Source organism: Chiloscyllium plagiosum, chromosome 15 (genome assembly GCF_004010195.1).
Source record: "Chiloscyllium plagiosum isolate BGI_BamShark_2017 chromosome 15, ASM401019v2, whole genome shotgun sequence".
In the NCBI taxonomy this organism is placed as follows: domain Eukaryota; kingdom Metazoa; phylum Chordata; class Chondrichthyes; order Orectolobiformes; family Hemiscylliidae; genus Chiloscyllium; species Chiloscyllium plagiosum.
The window spans coordinates 39683371-39702600 of NC_057724.1; the positions used below are offsets into that span (position 1 = coordinate 39683371).

Here is a 19230-nt window from a genome sequence, read left to right on the forward strand (position 1 = left end):
GTACACTACATCCACTGGATCTCCCTTGTCCATCTTCAGAGTTACATCCTCAAAAAATTCCAGAAGATTAGTCAAGCATGATTTCCCCTTCATAAATCCATGCTGACTCTGACCTATCCTGTTACTGCTATCCAGGTGTGTTGTAATTTCATCCTTTATAATTGACTCCAGCATCTTTCCCACCACTGAGGTCAGACTAACTGGTCTATAATTTCCTGCTTTCTCTCTCGCTCCTTTCTTAAAAAGTGGTACAACATTAGCCACCCTCCAATCCGCAGGAACTGATCCTGAATCTATTGAACTCTGGAAAGTAATCACCAACGCATCCACAATTTCTAGAGCCACCTCCTTCAGTACCCTGGGATGTAGACCATCAGGCCCCGGGGAAGTTTGGAAGATGCGGTCAAAGAAACTTTGGGGAGTTGATACATTTCATCTCTAGATGGTGCATGCTGCAGCCACCCTGCATGGGTACTGAAAGGAGAGTGAATGTTGAAGGTCGTGCATGTGGTGACAGTACTTTGTTTTGGAGATGTTGAACCTCTTGAATGTTGTTCGAGCTGCATTTAATCAGGAAAATAGAGAGTATTCAATTATATTCCTGATTTGTGCCTTGGAGTTGATGTACAGGCTTTTGGGGTGTCAGGAGGTGAGTTGGTTGCTGCAGGTTTCCCTACCTCTGAAAATATTTAAACAGCTGATCAATGTGGGAAGCCTCCAAGGCTGTTGATAGTGTGGATTCATGAATGCTAACATTCTAAGTCAGGTTATGATAGTTGGATGCAGTCTTGTTGGAGATAGTCACTGCACAGTGATCCAGGGCATCAGAGGCCTACTAGATGTTTAAAGGCAATAAGACCACAGCTGAGGTGAATCAGTTCATCCTTGACTAGAGCAAATTTTGTAGATGACTTGACATGTTAGGCATTGGGTTTAAGCTTCCAACCAGCTCTTGGCACATTGATAATTGGAGAGCAGATGTACTCACCAATATTGAGGAAGGAAGTGGCAGAGTGATCCTTCAGATCCTGCCAGTGGCTACTGCCAAGGGAGGCAGATTCAGTCATATGGAATGGTCAGCAACTTCATATTCTACTGAATCAGAATCTTGGGACAGAACAGCAGCAGAATGCCACAATCAGCTCCAGTGTGGAGGAGGCACCCTGTAACAGAATCATTAGGATAATGAGCTACAACCAAATGTCTGGTTGACACTTCTTGTGAGATACTATCACAGTTCTTTATGCAGTGACGATGGAACAGCTGCACTTCAGTTCCACTGCAAGTTAACTAATGCAATTGGTGTGCTACACCACCACAACCCTCAATTTCTGTGCCTCATTCATTCTGGCATCCACTGGAGACTGTAGTATCTCCTAATCAGTAACACATCTGAACGCGTTGACTGAGCCTCCTTAGGAGATCCTGTCAACACATCCAGTATTGAACTTATCCTGACAATCAGAAAGAACCATAGGATTTGGTTCCATTTCTCAACTAAAATGGACTGCAAGCATGAGGCCAGCAAAGCTCTTAAAGACTATCTAGCTGCTTTCACGAACAAGAAGGCTTTCAGTTCCATTCTATCAATGTAAAACTGGTTGTGACCACTTGTAGTTGTCTGCAAGTCATTGCGACAGTCACAGCACCATCTTTCTCTGACATTCGTCCGTGGTCAAATATTTTTATTCCTCCCTTGTGTCTTCAAGGTGGATACTTGGCTTTGGTGCATATCCACTACAGATGGCTGCTGATACAGAGGCAGAGTAGCAAGGCACATCAAATCATGTGGCAACCTGAAGCACCATAAAGCAAATTATAGATCACCTGAAGATTACATTCAGCTGTTTGCAAGTTCAGAATACATCATTAAGGGTCTGCGAGTTGTAGTGATCTGCTGCACTTTGCACAACCTTGTTGTGCAGCAGGGAGAAACAGTGGGTAACAAGGAACCTTCAGTTGAAGAGAAGCATACAGAAGTTGCTGACAAGCTGTGAAGTCTGGAAAGATTTGGAGGTTGTATAGATGATGTCGTAAAAACTGCATAAGGGAGGTTCAAGACACGTATGATTTTGTGACCCTTCCCAAAGTGCCAAGTCTCCATCACGTAGTGTTATTTGGCAGTCCAAAAGACCGCCAAAATCACCATATTCCTTCACAAACATCCCTTTGGGCAGTTTATGGTAATCCAGTTCTAGAAATACACCAACGATAAATAGAAGCATCAAGATGTCCAACAATATTGTGGTAAACCTACAGCAAATGGAGTAAATCAGTTCAAGAGGCTGCTCTTCTCTATCTTCCCAAAGGAAACTAGTCATGAACAATAAATACTGCTTTCCAGTGACACTCATGTCCCCTGTGTGAACTTAGAAAAAAATGAAAACAAATAGCGTATTTATTATAAACATGTTCACATGAAAATAGGTACTGCCTTAGACCTTGCTGTCCTCAGTTGTTGCAGTAATGATCTTCTCTCCATCACAAAATCAGGAGTGGGGATGTTTACTGATAACTGCACAATGTTCAACACCATTCACAACTCCTCAGATATAAATTCAGTCCATGTCCAAATGCAGCAAACCAGATTAGGAATTTGACAATGTAGATATGGAAGGTAATTTCACCTTGTTGGAGAGTCCAGGATGAGAGATTACTCTTGATAAGGGGTCACCTAGCTTGGCTGCAGAGATGATGAGGAATTTCTTTCACTAGTAGTAATTGTGTATTTTTTAACCCCACAGAGGGATGTAGAGACGAGATGATGAAGTATAATTAAGGCAGAGATAAAAGTCAGACAGTCTAGGGTTATGTGGAAAAGGCAGGCAAGTGATTATCAGGTTGGCCATGATGTCAGAGCAGACTTGATAGACCGGTTGGCCTATTTCTGCTCAACCTCTTACGGTGTCAGATCTGGACAGTGGCCAAATTTGAGTTGGAACTGGCAAATAACATTCACACACTCCAAGTACGAGCAATGACCTTCTCCAACAAGAGACAATCCAACTTTGCCCCTTGTCATTCAGCAGCATCACTGTCATAGAGAAGTACAGCATGAAACATATCCTTTGGTCCAACTCGTCCATGCCAATCAGATATCCAACCCTAATCTAGTCCCATTTGCCAGCACTTGGACCATATCCCTCTAAACACAACCCATTCATATATCCATCCAGATGCCTTTTAAATGCTGTCATTGTACCAGCTTCCATCACTTCCTCTGGCAGCTCATTCCATGCGCATACCCTCCTCTGCGTGAAAACGTTGCCCCTTAGGTTCCTTTTATTATCATTCCCCTCTCACAAGAAACCTATGCCCTCTAGTTCTGGACTCCCCCACCCCAGGGATAAGACATTGTCTGTTTATCCTATCCATACCTCTCATGATTTTATAAACCTCTATAAGGTCACCCGTAAGCCTTCGACGTTCCAGGGTAAACAGCCCAGCCTGGTCAGCCTCTGCCGATAGCTCAAATCCTTCAACCCTGGCAACATCCTTGGAAATCCTTTCTGACCCCTTTCAAGTTTCACAGTGTCCTTCCGGTAGGAAGGAGAGCAGAAGTGCACAGAATATTCCAAAAGTGGCCTAACCAATGTCCTGTACTGCTGCAACATGGCCTCCCAACTCCAATACTTAATTCTCTGACCAATAAAGAAAAGCATATCAAATGCCTTCTTCACTATCCTACTTACCTGTGACTCTACTTTCAAGCAACTATGAACCTGCATTTCAGGGTCTCTTTGTTCTGCAACACTCCCTAGAACCTTACCATTAAGTGTATAAGTCCGGGTCTGATTTGTCCTTCCAAAATGCAGCACCTTGCATTAATCTCAATGAAACTCCATCTGCCACTTCTCAGCCCTTTGGCCCATCTGGTCAAGATCCCATTTTAATCTGAGGTACTCATCTTCGCTGTTTACTACACCTCCAATGTTCGTGTCACCTGCAAATGTACTAACTATACCTCCTGTGTTCACATTCAAATCATTTATGTAAGTGTCGAAGAGTTATAGACTCAGCACTGATCTACTGGTCACAAGGCCTCCAATCTGAAAAGCAACCATCTGCCACCACCCTCTGTCATCTACCTTTGAGCCAGTTCTGTATCCAAATTGCAAGTTCTCCCTGTTTTCCATGAGATCTAACCTTGCTAACCAATCTCCCATGAGGAATCGTCCACCGCTCTGTCCTCCACAATCCTCTTTGTTAGTTCTTCAAAAAGCATAAACAAGTTCGTGAGACGTGATTTCCCACAATCAAAGCCATGCTGACTATCCCTAGTCAGTTCTTGCCTTTCCAAATACATGTAAATCCTGTCCCTCAGGATTCCCCCCAACAACCTACCCACCACCAATGTCAGGCTTGCCGGTCTGTAGTTCACTGGCTTTTCCTTACCACCTTTCTTAAATTGTGGCACCATGTTAGCCACCCTCCAGTCTTGCGGCACCTCACCTGTGACTATCAATGATAGAAATATCTCAGCAAGGTGTCCAGCAATCAATTCCCTAAGCTTCTCTCAGAATTATAGGATACTCCTGATCAGGTCCTCGGGATTAATCCACTTTTATGCATTTCTAGACATCCAACACTACCTCCTGTGTATTATGGACATTTTTCAAGATGTCATCATCTATTTCCCCACATTCTATATCTTCCACTTCCTCCTCCACAGTAAACACTGATGCAAAATACGTGTTCGGTATTTCCCCCATCTCCTGTGGCTCCACACATAAGCTGTGTTGAAGATCTTTTGTCCTTAATGTATTTATGAAAACCCTTTGGATTCTCCTTAATACTATTTGCCAAAGCTATCTCATATCCCCTTTTTGCCTCCCTGATTACCCTCTTAAGTATACTCCTACTGCTTTTATACTCTTCTAAGGATTCACTCGATCTCTCTTGTCTATACCTGACGTGCTTCCTTCTTTTTCTTAAACAAAATCTCAATGTCTCTCGTCGTCCAGCGTAGCCTACACTTGCCAGCCTTTCCTTTCACCCTAAGAGGAATATACTGTCCCTGGACACTCGTTATCTCATTTTTGAAGGCTTCCCATTTTCCAGCCATTCCTTTACCTGCAAACAACTGACCCCAATTAGCTGTTGAAACTTCTTGCCTAATAGCGTCAAAATTAATCTTCCTCCAATTTAGAACTTCAGCTTTTAGATATAGTCTATCCTTTTCCATTACTGTTTTAAAACTAATAGAATTATGGTCGTTGGCCCCAAAGTGCTCCCCCACTTACACCTCAGTCACCTGCCCTGCCTTATTTCCCAAGTGTAGTTCAAGTTTTGCACCTTCTTTAGTAGGAACATCCACATACTGAATCAGAAAATTTTCTTGTACACATTTAACAAATTCTTCTCCATCTAAATCCTCATTTCTGGAATATTGCGTGCAATTCTGGTCTCGTATCGGAAGGATGTTGTGAAATCTGAAAGGGTTCAGAAAAGATTTACAAGGATGTTGCCAGGGCTGGAGGATTTGAGCTATAGGGAGAGGCTGTATAGGCTGGGGCTGTTTTCCCTGGAGTGTCTGTGGCTGAGGGGTGACCTTATAGAGGTTTATAAAATGATGAGAGGTATGGATAGAATAAATAGTCAATGTCTTTTACCTGCCCCCGCAGATCCCACCTCAATGCTAGAGGGCATTGATTTAGTGTGAGAGGGGAAAGATATAAAAGGGACCTAAGGGGGAACTTTTCACGCGTAGGGTTGTGCGTGTACGGAATGCGCTGCCAGAGGAAGTGGTGGAGGTTGATACAACTGCAGCATTCAAAAGGCATCTGGATGGGTATATTAATAGGAAGGTTTTAGAGCGAAATGCCTCTGCGATCGTTGGTCAAGCAATCACTTCTGCAACTGCTGGCCAGACAGCTGCAAGATCCGCCGACACCAAGCGAGGCCTGAACAGAACATCACTTCCACACTGGTTGTTGCCGCCCCCTGTGGTGTAAAATTCCAAGCAGTGGAATGTGGTGAAACGGTTAAAAATTATGTCCCAATACATGTGTGAATCATAATGTAACACATGTATTGGGCCAAGCAGTGGAATATGGTGCCCATATTCTAGCAGACTCGCCTCTTGGTCGTTTGTTCTGTGTCAGACTACTCTCCTACGAACCTGACCTTGAGAATTTTTTAAAACACCCCCGTAGCCACTTTGCCCCCAGTGACATCGTCTACGCCACACATTTTGCTCCTGTAGCTGCTGCTGTCGCAGCCACATGCACCCCCACTGACGTCACTTGCCTGAACACCGCCGACAGAATCACCTGTAACACGCTTTACTCCACTTCTGTCCCCGCGGATCCCACAATCATCACCTCCAGCCCCCTGACACCCAGGGTGAGCATGACTTGCGTAAATGACGTCATCCTCGATCTCTCTACTACCACCACCACACCAGTTACAGTCTCCACCCCACTCCCAACTCCAGCCCTACGCCAGGTCCTATCACCCAGCCCTGCTGTGTTTTCACCATCCCCCGCGCCCCACAAGACCTCCCCCTCACTGCGGACAAACGATCAGTCCTCAGCCAAGGCCTTACCTTCATCCCCTTCTGCTCCCCGATCGATGAATTCAACATGCGTTGTGACATTGAACATTTCTTCTTCCGTCTCTGGGTTTTTCCATCAAGACATCCACTCACCTTCCGAAGACCCCTTCTCCTGCCTCCAACACACCCCATCCTACTCGACACCCCATGCTGGTCTGTTCCCTCTCTCTGTCACTTCCTTTCAAACTGCCGCCAGGGCATTGACCGCCTCAACCTGTCCACGCCTGTCACCCACTCCAACCTCTCAACTCCCCAATGCGCAGCCCTCCAATCCTTCCACTTCAACCCCAACCTCACCATCAAACCAGCGGAGAAGGGATGGGGGGCACTTGGTAATTTGGCACACTGACGTCTACACCGCTGAAGCCATGTGCCAACTCAAAGACACCTCTTCCTGTTGCCCCCTTTACCATGGCGTCTCCTCCCACCACCAAACCATCATTTGCCAGACCATACACAACCTCATCATCTCAGAGTATCTCCCACTTCAAGCTTCCAACCTCATAGTTTGGGAGTCCCGCACTGCCTGGTTCGACCTCCTACCCAAGATTCACAAACCTGACTGCCCCGGCCAACCCATTGTCTTGGCCTGCTCCTGTCCCACCGAACTCATGTCCAAATACCTTGATACTGTCCTATTACTCCTACTCCAGGAACTCCCCACATACGTTCGGGAAACCACCCATACCCTCCACCTCCTCCAAGATTTTCATTTGCCTGGCACCCAACACCTCAACTTCACCATGGACATCTGGTCTCGATACAGCGCTATCCGCCATGAGGAGCGCGTCCAAGCCCTCTGTTTCTTCCTCTCCAGCCATCACCATCAGTACCCCTCTACTCTCATTCATTTGACTGAACTGGTCCTTACCCTCAACAGTTTCTCCTTTGAATCCTCCCACTTCCTCCAGACACAAGGGGTAGCTATGGGCACCAGCTATGCCTGTCTTTTTGTCAGTTATGTGGAACAGTCCATCTTCTGCAGTTGCACCGGCATCATTCCCCACCTTTTCCTCTGCTACATCGATGACTATTGGCGCCACCTCTTGCTCCCACGAGGAGTTTGAACAGTTCATCAACTTCACCAACATATTCCACTCTGACCTTAAGTTCACCTGGACCATCTCGGACACCTCCCTCCCCTTCCTTGACCACTCCATCTCGATCAACGGTGACCAACTCAACATGGACATCTTCTACAAACCTATTGACTCCCACCGCTATGTGGACTACAACTTCTCCCACCCTGCCTCCTGTTAAAACGCTATCCCTTACTCCCAATTCGTCCATCATTGACGCATCTGCTCCCAAGAGGACCAGTTCCATCACAGAACACACCAGATGACCTCCTTCTTCAAAGACCACAATTTCCCCTCCCACGTGGTCGATGATGCCCTTCAGCGCATCTCATCTACTTCCTGCACCTCCGCCCTTGAACCCCACCTCTCCAACCGCAAGAAGTACAGATCCTGGTCCTCACCTTCCACCCTACCCACCTCCATGTACATCGCATCATCCTCCGCCATTTGCACCACCTACAAACGGACCCCACTGCCAGAAATATATTTCCCTCCCCACCCCATCCACTTCCCATAAAGAGCATTACGTCCGCGACACTCTTGTCAGGTCAAACACCCTCCACCTATCCACCCTCCCCTCCTGGCACCTTCCCCTGCCACTGCAGGAATTACAAAACCTGTGCCCACATCTTGCCCATCACCTCCATTCAATGCCCCAAAGGAGCCTTCCACATTCATCAGAGGTTTACTTGCACTTCCACACATCATTTACTGTATGCGTTGCTCCCGATGTGGTCTCCTTCACATTGGGGAGACAGGGTACCTACTTGCAGAGTCCTTCAGAGAACATCTCCAGGACACCCGCACCAATTAACCCCACTGCCCCGTGGCTGAACACTTCAACTCACCCTCCCACTCCACCAAGGAAATGCAGGTCCTGGACCTCCTCCATAGCTACATCCTAACCCCCTGACACCTGGAGGAAGAATGCCTCATCTTCTGCCTGGGGACCCTCCATACACATGGCATCAATGTGCATTTCACCAGTTCTTCATCCCCCCACCGTATCCCAGTTCCAACTTTCACACACGACACTCCCGTCTTGACCTGTTCTACGTGTCTTATCTTCCTTCCCACCTGTCTGCTCCACTCTCCTCTTTGACCTATCACCATTACCCCCACTTTCATCTACTTATCGCACTCTCAGCTATCCCCACCCCTCCCCAATCTCTCCACCACCTCGGCTCACAAGCCTCATTCTTGATGAAGGGTTTTGCCCGAACTGTCGATTCTCTTGCTCCTGTGATGCTGCCTGGCTGGCTGTGCTTTTCCAAGGTCTCTCAACTCTGATCTCTAGCATGTGCAGTCCTCACTTTCTCTGAAATGGTTAACCAATGTTAATTGCTAAAGTTTAGTTAAAATAAAATATTTGTCATTATTTGTAACATAGAAGCTCATCGGTTTTGGTTTAACTCCTTCAGGGCCTTATGAATGACCTCTAATTAACCAGACATGTCGTTTGTTTCTTTTATGTTGCTCCTTCAGATTTTCTGTGTCTAGCTAATAGTTAATGTGACCTTATGATGAATTGATGGTAGGTATATTGAACATGGGGAATTGCAAGAAGAAAATTCAGAATTGGCTGTTTTAATTCTTCCAAGGTTATTTCATGTAACTGTCACATATTTAACTTTATTTATGTTCAAGAAGAGTAGTAAACAAATTTATTGTTATAAAGAGGATATGCAAGAATTCTTAACAGTGACTTTGCTGTATAAAAGTTTTGTGCATTTTTTGTAGCTCATGAAAAACTAATAGTACACATGGCTGAGGGAAAGATGACTGTTGAACTGAAGAGTAGTGAAGCAAATTGGTTTCGAAAAATAGGTAAAAATGTGTTCTTGTTAAATATTGCTAAATATGTATCTTTAAATACTATGGTAACTTCATTGTCCAAAGGCTAAAGCCTGAACATTATCAGAACTTTTTGACCAAAAGACTGTTGGAACATTCAGTGTTTAACGTATTTGTAAATATGATCAGGGTTTCCATCAAGTATGAAGTAAAGATGTGTATTGCACTTGACTCGTCGAGTGAAGGGGGTAAAATTCAACCTTGGTTGGGCATGAGTAAGAAAAATTAGGCAGACTGAAATACTGGTGACCAATTTACTGCTATGATTCCCAGACATACCAGTCCTCAAACAAATATGTTTCAAATAGTGTGTAGGCTCTTCACCCAAACAGCCAAGTAATATCAGTGATATTCGCATTTGGACACCAATCAAATATTTTAGATCCTGATTAAATTTGAAGTGCCAGTTGTGAGTTTCACGTATGGTGCCGACCTCCTCAAGGAAATCCATTAGAGGAAATCAACTGACCCATAAGGGGATCAGTAAAATGATCATTTATTTATTTGTTTGTCTTCTGAACTCCGTCCAAACTGCTGTATGAACGTATCACCTTTTGGTTAATCAGAGTATTGTTTAATTGGAATCAATTACATTACTGTGATTCTGAATGAGCAAAAGACATCTGTCTTAACAGGCTATTGAAAGAAGCAGTATTTGCACAGATATCTGATACAAATATCTCTTTGTCTTAAAGCATGCTTAAATTTTCCTTTTGCTTACTTAAGTAGTCTCCCAAGACTATTTCTTGTCAAGGTGGCATTTAGATTTTCAGCTTTCAAACTTTTCTAAATAAACATCAAGTCGTGGGAATGCAAGAGATCGGAAATAGAAACAAAAATTGCTGGAGAAACTCAACAACTCTGGCAATATTTTTTGAGACAGAAATAAAGCACTTTCTGTTTCACCAGCTAGAATAAGCAGTCATGGCTCCCAGCTTCCTACCTGCAGAGAGCTATTGACAACCATGGAAACATCTCCTTTCACAGGCTAGTTCATACACCACACCCCATACCCTGCCTTGGTGGGTGGTCTTTGTCCTGAAACTCTATTCACCCGAGCAACTATTTATCCCCAAATTCGAAAGGCATACTCTGTCTCTTGCAGAACTGTTTAGTTGTTTTACTGGGCCAACCTATGCCTTTTTAAACCTTACAATGGGATTCAGCCTTTTCCCTCATGCAAAGTCTGAAATGTCAAAACTGGATGCCATCTGTACCTTAAATATTAAAATAATCAGTTTTAGTTTGGTCCAAAAATTGAAATGTAAAGATTATCTCTCAGCTGAATATTTGGACCTTGTGCCCTTCAAGCCAATAGCACTGTCATTGGTGAAGTGCAGCGTTTTAAAAATCCTTCACAAGTATGAAAATGGACTGAAAGAATTTGTGATGATTGTAAAACCAATTAATTTGATCATAAATTCATAAAATAATGAGTTCCAATATTTTTTCTTGTTGGTACAAAGCTCTTGTAAATAATCGGATTTTCTTTTCTTAAGAAAAGCCTTAAGTATTATAAATGATGCCCATGTCTTTTGTTTGTAAGCCTGGAATTTAGCTCTGCAGTGTGAGAATTGTCCAAGCAGAATGAGAGACTTTTTCACTCTTTCTTATCAGGCAAGTAGAAACTGTATCTTAATATTTTATTCTGTTTCATTCAAATGTATGCCATTGTGATATCTGTAAAGTGGACGCATAAGATACTCAGCTGCTCCAAACATGCCAGCTGAAGTGTCTGCTTTTTTGATACACGACCATTCACCTTTCACAATTTAACTATGTAAATTGAAAAAAATGTATTTCCTTACTACATCCTTTCAATAGAAATATTTATTGATCTCTCACATCATTGCCCACGGTAAAGCAGGGAATAGGGTGTGGAAAAATTGTGGGTTGAGGTATTCATTTCTCGTTTGAGCTGAAATTTAAGGCAACGGATCTGAGCTAAAGTGTGGAGAGATTTTTGTTCCCTTTACGCCATGAGTCGCCATCAGAAGCAGCAGTGGATAGGACTGGATTTACAAATGTTCTCTAGAGTCAAAGACCTGGGAGTCTAGTACCATGAGAATTGGGACTTCAGAGCATGATGGGGAAATAATGCAGAATAGGAACTTGGATCAGTATGTAGGAGAATCTAGGAGTGAGAGAACATCTGCAGGGGTCAGCACTTAATCGAGGTTGTTGCCTAGTCTTGCCATTAGATTGTGGAGAGGTGGAAGCAGTGGAAGGTCAACCAAAGAATATTAGCCCTCTGCATGTAAAGCTGAGAGCATCTAAATCTTAAATTCTGCCCATTGTGTAGTGGGTGGTTATTAAAGATATTGAAGGGGCGGATTGAGGACGAGATGATGGTTAGAAACAGAGGAAAAAGCAACATCTTGGGAGCTGAATAGGATTGATTTGAGTTTGACATGGCTTAAGTTAGAGCTCTTTCTAGAAGCGGAGAGATAATTGCAATCAGGAAGAAGACTAGGGAATGAAATTAAAATGCAAATAGGGTTAGAATCATAAAATATCTCTTAAACTTTGACAGGCAGTGTAGTATGATTACTGGCTCAAAGTTGAACTTGGAGCTGCAGACGTGATTGAAGGAAGCATTTGTATTGGAGTGGAAAGTAACCACAATGAATGAGGCTTTCCGTGGGATTAGGCTGAGGAATGGTGAAAATAAATTGTTGCTGCATGGTGCTAAAATGGCCAATGGGAACTGAGGCCAAAAAGTAGTGTTGGGAAAAGTCTAAAGAACAAATGAAAAATCCTGAGTGAGATTGCAGAATTTGAAAATAAAATGACTTTGGAGCAAGGCTGTATTGATGTAGAAGAACTGAACCAATGTTTTTTTTCCCTAAGCTGTAGCATATTTTCCTAAGATGCAAAAACGCTGCCATGTTTGTCTAAAATGCCTTGTGTACAGGATTTATTGCCAAGTGTGGGAGTGCTGGGAACAGGTTAGGGAGAAAAACATGCTGAATAGTAGGACTGAATACAGGTCAAAGATTGGTGCAATAAATTTAAGAAGACTTCTTAATTCCTGTCACCCAACCCTAAAGCCATTTTAAAAGTAGATTGAATAGTTTGGGTCAAAGAAGTCAAGTGTTTTGACAATAGCAGAGGAATCATTAGAGAAGAAATAAACAGCACAAATAAGTTTCTTTTGCTTATCTTCTCATAGAGACAAATCAATTAGCAAATTGGATTCCTGCTTATGTCATATGTGGTCTTAGATTTTGATTCCAAGACGGAACGTATTGATCTTCATGAATCTGTAATTCCATTTTCAAACAACTGCATCCTAACTCAGATATGAAAGCAGAAATTGCTTTAAAAGCTTAGCCGGTCTGGCAGCATTTGTGGAGAGAAAGCAGGCATAACATTTTGGGTCTTATCTTCAGAATTGGTGGTAGCTAGGAAAAGGTTGTTATTTATACAGAAGATGGGGTGAGGGAGGAGTAAACGATAGGCGGAGATAGAGCCCAAAGAGAGAGAAAAACAGTTGGACAGTAAAGGTCAGCCTGGGAGCATGAATAGCACACATTCAACTGGGACGATGTAACCATTCTGGCACAGGCAAAACAGAGACACACCAGAGAATTCCTTGGCATTTAACACTCCAAATGGAACTCAACCAATAGACACATTGAACTGGACCCCATATACAAACCACTCAGATGCAGACCCGGAAATACCAACAAACAGAGACGTATAAATACTAGGGTAGACAGACCCCAATACCTTATAAAAGACACAATGATGATGTCACCTAGCGAAGTGACAAAATGTTATCAGAAAACCACACTAGCTTGGCAAACGAATCCATGACTTCATCCACAACTGGAGCTACAAATCTTCTCAAGAATTCTAGGAATGAATAGGTGTTAATGATGGTTATAATGAGTAATGTGTGGTAGCTGCCCATGTGATGACAAGGCCTGGTGTGTGGGGATGGGGGAAGGTGCTCAAGCCCTAAAATTTGTTGAACTCTATACTGAGTCCAGAGACAATGGAGTTGCCATGCAGTTCTTCCACCTTGTACTGAACTTCACTGGAGGACTGCAGGAAACCTGAGACAGTGATGTTGGTCAGAAAACATGGTGGTGTATTGAAATAGCAGGCAATTGGAAGCTCAGGATCATTTTGCAGACAAAACATAATTATTCTGTTAAGCAGTCACGCGGTCTGCGCTTTGTTTCCCCAGTGTGGAGGTGACCACATTGTGAGCAGCAAATACATTAGACTGGATCGAGTGAAATGCTGGGGAAGTGCTGATTCAGGAAAGTGTGTTTGGGGCTGTGGATGATGAGGTAAAAGGCAGAAAATGGGCAGGTGATTGCAGAGGAAGGGGCCGTTGCGGTGTGGAGATGTGTTGGGAGTGAGGAGGAGGAGACCAGCAGGTCCCAGTGGGAATGATTCACAGGCTGACAAGGGAACAGAAGGGAATATGCGTCTAGTGATGGAATCCGGTAGAGGTGGTGAAAACGGCAGCTAATGATCCTACGAATGTGGATGTTGGTGGGTTGGTAGGTGGGGACAAGGGAGACCCTATTATTGTGGAAGGGAAGACAGGGGATAAGGGCTGGAATATGGGAGATGGATTGGACCTGGCTGAGGGCGCTCTCAACCACAGTTCTGGGGGAATTCTTAGTTGTGGAAAAATGTGGACGTTTCAGTAGAGCCCCTATCGACGTTGGTATCATCAAATCAGATGTGACAGAGTCCGAAGAACTTGGAGAATGAAACAGTGTATTTATAGGAAGCAGGTTGTGAAGAAGTATAGTCAAGGTAACTGTGTGTTGGATTTGTAGTGGATATTGGGAACCAACTGATCCCCAGAAATGGAAACAGATGTCAAGGAATGAGTCAGAGATGGGCCTTGTGAAGGTCAAAGTAAGGTGGAAATTGGAAACAAAATAGATAAACTTTCCTAATTCTGGATGAGAGAGGAAAGCAGCACCAATGGTTCATTGATGTACTGGAGGTAGAGTTGTGGGTGGGGGCCAGAGTAGGAATGGTACCAGGAATGTTCGATGTACGCCGCAAAGAGATAGGCATAACTAGGGCCCGTATAGGTACCCATAGCCACCCCTTTGACCTGAAGAATATGAGAGGTATCAAAAGAGAAGTTGTTTCAAGTGAGGATGAGATCGGCCAGGTTGTCGTGGGGACAGTTAGGTGTTTTTTCCAGCTAGAAGTGGGGAGCCCGAGACCCTCCTGATGGGGGATGGGTGTGTAAAGGGATTGCACGTTCATGGTAAAAAAAAATTATAAGTACATTTTCCAACTGAGAAATAGCAACCTAATTCTCCTAATTAGCTAATAACTAGATAAGAATTGAACTCTCATATTAGTTATGGAAGAATATAACCACAGACCCTTTGATTCAGTACAATTTGTTAGGCAGGGGATATTAAGCAGTCACTGGTAAAATGATTTATGCAATTGAGAGAGTGTAAACTCTTCAAATCTTTTGAAGAGATTATATGTAAACTCCCTTCTAAGCCACACACCATCCTGACTTGGAATTTAATCACTGTTCCTTCACTGTTGCTAGATCAAAGTCCTGGAATACCCCTCTAAACAGTATTGTATGTTTACCTACAGCACATGACTGTAATGGTTCAAGAAGGCAGCTCATCCCACATTTTCAAGGATAACAAGGGGACAACAAATGCCAACGATGTTCGTGTCCAATGAGGGAATTAAATAAAATAGTTTTTTTTAATATTTTAGTTTCAAGAGTTCATCTCTGGAAAGTTACAGTGACCTTTCTGCTTTTGGTTACGGAGGAACTATTTCTGTGTTCTTGGAAAATTATTTTCTATTGCAGCAATTCTTAAGTGGAAGAGGATTTGGACAGAGGACTCAATAGGATGGTCAATGAGAAAAGGAGAATGCCAGCCATATGATTTTTCAATGCTGTTACCATAGTGTTGAAAACTGTCACATTTCAGTTGATTATTTAAGGATGTCGAAGGGGAAACATAATTTGAAGTCAATGGAAAAGAAAATTAGGTGGATTGTGTAGTGGGTGACTGATGTTCTTTTATTGATTTTGCACTAATTCCACCACCAAGGCCACCACCAAATTTGAATTTCATATGCATATTTGTTTTTATTTTCTGTGCTTTTAACAGCACCTGTCAATGTAGCATATTTCTGTTTAGCTTTCACAGATGGTCTCAACTGACAAGGCCATTCTAATTGGTCAAAAGACTTCTTTATTAATGGCTGCAGCAGCTAGTCTCGAGATAAGTCGGAAATCACCAAGTACTTCAGAGCAGGTGAGACAGGCTTAAATTTGGAAGTGTAACTGTATGGATACAGTATAAATTGTAAAATACGTGGAAAAAAATCCATCTATAAGATTAATCAATTATCTCAACTAATGTCATAAGAAAAGTGCCAATTTCTGAGATTTAATAACCCAATTACAACTGACTTTAAAAAAATTAATTTGTTTTTTTCATGAAGTATAGGGATTTAAAGTAGAAATGCAGCTTGGTTTCTGAATTTGTAGATGACTCCAAATTGGGATTGGCGGTCGTCTAATAACTAGACAAAACAAAGGAAGATTTTAATAAATGTTCAAAATGGCAGGTAATTGGCAAATGAACTTAATTTTGATAAGCAGAAAAATGCACGTGGATGAATTAAAAACAAAATGTTAGAAATACTAAGCTGATCATATGGCAACTGTAGAGAGAGAAACAGTCAACATTTTAAGTTGATAACGTTGCATTCAGATTGGAAAAATATTATAGATTTTGAGCAAGGGCTAGGTACAACCAGAATAGAAGGAAAGTTTGGAATTGAATGACAGTAGAATAGTCTTAAAGAGCCAAAGGGAATGATGATAAGGCAAACAAAGAAGCAAAAGAGCAGAAATCTTGCTGGCTGAAAGTGAAAATAAGAGAAAGTACAGAAGTAATCAAAGAAAACAAAAACAGGAGTGAGAGTTTGCACTCAAATTGTTGAACTCAGAATTATGTCTAGTAGAGGGAAAGTACCTAGACGAAAGATGAAATGCTGTCCCTCATGATTGCAGTGAGCTTTGTTGGAACAGTGCAGTGGCCAAGGAAAGAGATATCAGTGTGAGAGCAATATAAAGAATTAAAATGAGAGTCCACTGGTAGCATGGGTTTTAATACTTGTGATCTGCATTGAGGTGCTCTGTAAAACAATCACTCGGTCTTTGCTCTACCATGTACAGAGATCACATTGTGATCTGCAAATGCATTTCAATTGCTTTTCTACCTGAAACAAACATTTAGGAGTTTGAAGGTTGCAACAATAAAAGGGAAGGTGCTGTCAAGGGAATGGTCACTTCAGAATTCTGAAAGGAGGAGGAAAGATGTGTTCGGCTGTAGCATTATGCCGGAAGTGGAGGAAATGGTAGAAGATAATCTGTTGAATAACCAGAAAACTAATGTGGACGTGAACATAAAGGGAACTCTGTCGTAGTTTTGGGATGGTTTTGACACATTGCTGTATGGCATTTTGCTACATCAGTGTCACATCTATAGCATATATCAGCGAGTTGGAGGCAAGTAAACTGCATCAACCAATTATCCTTGTCTTAAAATCAAAGATAAGCCTTTCCTTTGTGGAATTAAGAGCAATTAACTGTGGTCCTGCTGCAATTAGTTGAGGGTTCGTCTGATTCCAATTTGGGTTAGGCCAATTTTTCTGCAGACGAAGGTATCTATTATGATGGAAGAGTAATTATTGGTGATGCATCAACAGCAGAGGAGATACCATATCCCCTATGAGTGATATGGAAGTGCAGAGGGCAGGTTGAGTTAGTAGTTTTGGAGAACGTGGTGAGTGAAAGGAAATTAAGATGAAATAATGCATGGAATAATGAGTTGTAGTCCATAAGCCTTAGAGAGATGAGTATGTGGTGACAGATTTAGTCATTGGTGGCTTGTGAGTGCAAGACATCATAGAGAAAATGAGGGCACTTAGCCTTGCACAGCACAGAAGATCATTAATCTTCTCTCAACATTGTTCAATGCACTTCACCAAGGGACTACATTGCCATCTTGGTCTAGGCTGACTAAGACTCTTGGTGCGATCTCCTTTGCTGGACAGTGGGTAGAAGTCCTGCCATCCTTTCTGCCACCCCATTCACCAGTCCTTCTAGGTTCAAGTGGGGGAACTGAGGAGCTAGTTAACACAGGTCATTATGCATGGTCCACCATGAATTTGACCCAGAAAAATGCTTTGCCCAAAAATGGGAAATTTACCCTCAAGTATCTCAAATTTATAAACTTTATGCTTTCTGCCAGAATGAATGCCTTCAGAGTTACCTGCGTTTTATTTTATCTACCATGTTAACCATGTACTTAAACATTTTTTCACCCTATCCAAATATTTTTGCAGTTTCTCTGCTTTCTCTTCCAAAGTACTTTGAATTTGTAATGTAGATTAAAGGATAATCAATAGTGATGTAGTGACACAAACTTGAGGGAGCCTTTCAGAATGCACAGAATAGATAGGTGTCAGTGAATTAGAAAAAATTTCAAGGGACAGACACACCCATTAATGGTTAAGTAGCAATGGTAAAGACAGTATCAAGCTATAAGAAAACGTATATGATTCTGCGAAGAATCAAGTGGTGAGTCAGAATATAAAATACCGCAAAGAATGACCAAAGTAAAGAGGGAAAATTACTGTAAAAGAGAAGGCTAGACAGAAATATTAAAGTTATGCTGAGTATTTTTTTTTTAAAATCGAATTTGAAGAAGAAAGGTCAACAAAGTAAGTGTTTGTTCAGTAGAAAGTAAGACTGGAGAATTAATAATGAAAAGTAAGGAAATAAGCAATATCACAGAAGCACAATTAAATCAGGAAATGGAAGGAAGGGAACAACTCAGAATCACCACAGAAGTGGTGTTGAGTAAATTGTGGAGACTGACAAGTGTATGGCTTCTGATGGACTTCATCCTGGGGTCTTCAAAGTAGTGGCTTGTAAGTTAGTTGATTCGTTACTTTTAATTTTCCTAATCATCCTTGATTCAGGCATGATCCCGTTTGGCGAGAAGATAGTAAATGTAACTCCTTTATTTTGATAGGAAGGGAATCAGTACGAAGAGAACTACAGGCTAGTTAGTTTAACAACTGTCACAGAGAAAATATTAGCCAGTACTATTAACAGGTTATGTAACTTGATAGGTTCAAGATAATCAGACAGTTTCAACATGGTTTTATTAAGAGCACCACATTTGGCCAAACTGTTGGATTTCTTTGAGATGTTAATAAGTGCTGTAAATATAGGGAACCAGTTGATGTACTATATTTAGATATCCATCGAAGACATCAAAAGTTATTGCAAAAAATAAAATTTCACAACACAGAGAGTAGCATAGTAGCATGAATTAAAAGACTGGCTGACTGACTTGAAACAGAGAATAGCGCTGAAAATGTGTTGCTGGAAAAGCGCAGCAGGTCAGGCAGCATCCAGGGAACAGTTGGCTCTTCATAGCCAACTGCCGCCGCGATATTAACCACCACCTGAACTCCCCCACCCCTCTCACCCACTCCAACCTCTCACCCTCGGAACGCGCAGCCCTCCACTCCCTCCGTTGCAACCCCAACCTCACTATCAAACCAGCAGACAAGGGAGGCGCGGTAGTAGTTTGGCGCACCGACCTCTACACCGCTGAGGCCAAACGCCAGCTCGCAGATACCCCCTCCTACTGCCCCCTTGACCATGACCCCACCTCCCACCACCAAACCATCATC

At 42.6% G+C, this 19230-nt stretch overlaps 1 protein-coding gene across 1 annotated transcript in view; it reads left to right on the plus strand.

Moving 5' to 3' along the window:
- Positions 1 to 19230, plus strand: part of tex11 (testis expressed 11) — a 228271-nt gene that overhangs the window by 135726 nt on the left and 73315 nt on the right. The window contains exons 19-21 of the mRNA XM_043705303.1: positions 9376 to 9462; positions 11036 to 11106; positions 15651 to 15767. Of these exons, the coding sequence (XP_043561238.1) occupies positions 9376 to 9462; positions 11036 to 11106; positions 15651 to 15767 (275 nt within the window). The remainder of the gene's footprint in view (positions 1 to 9375; positions 9463 to 11035; positions 11107 to 15650; positions 15768 to 19230) is intronic.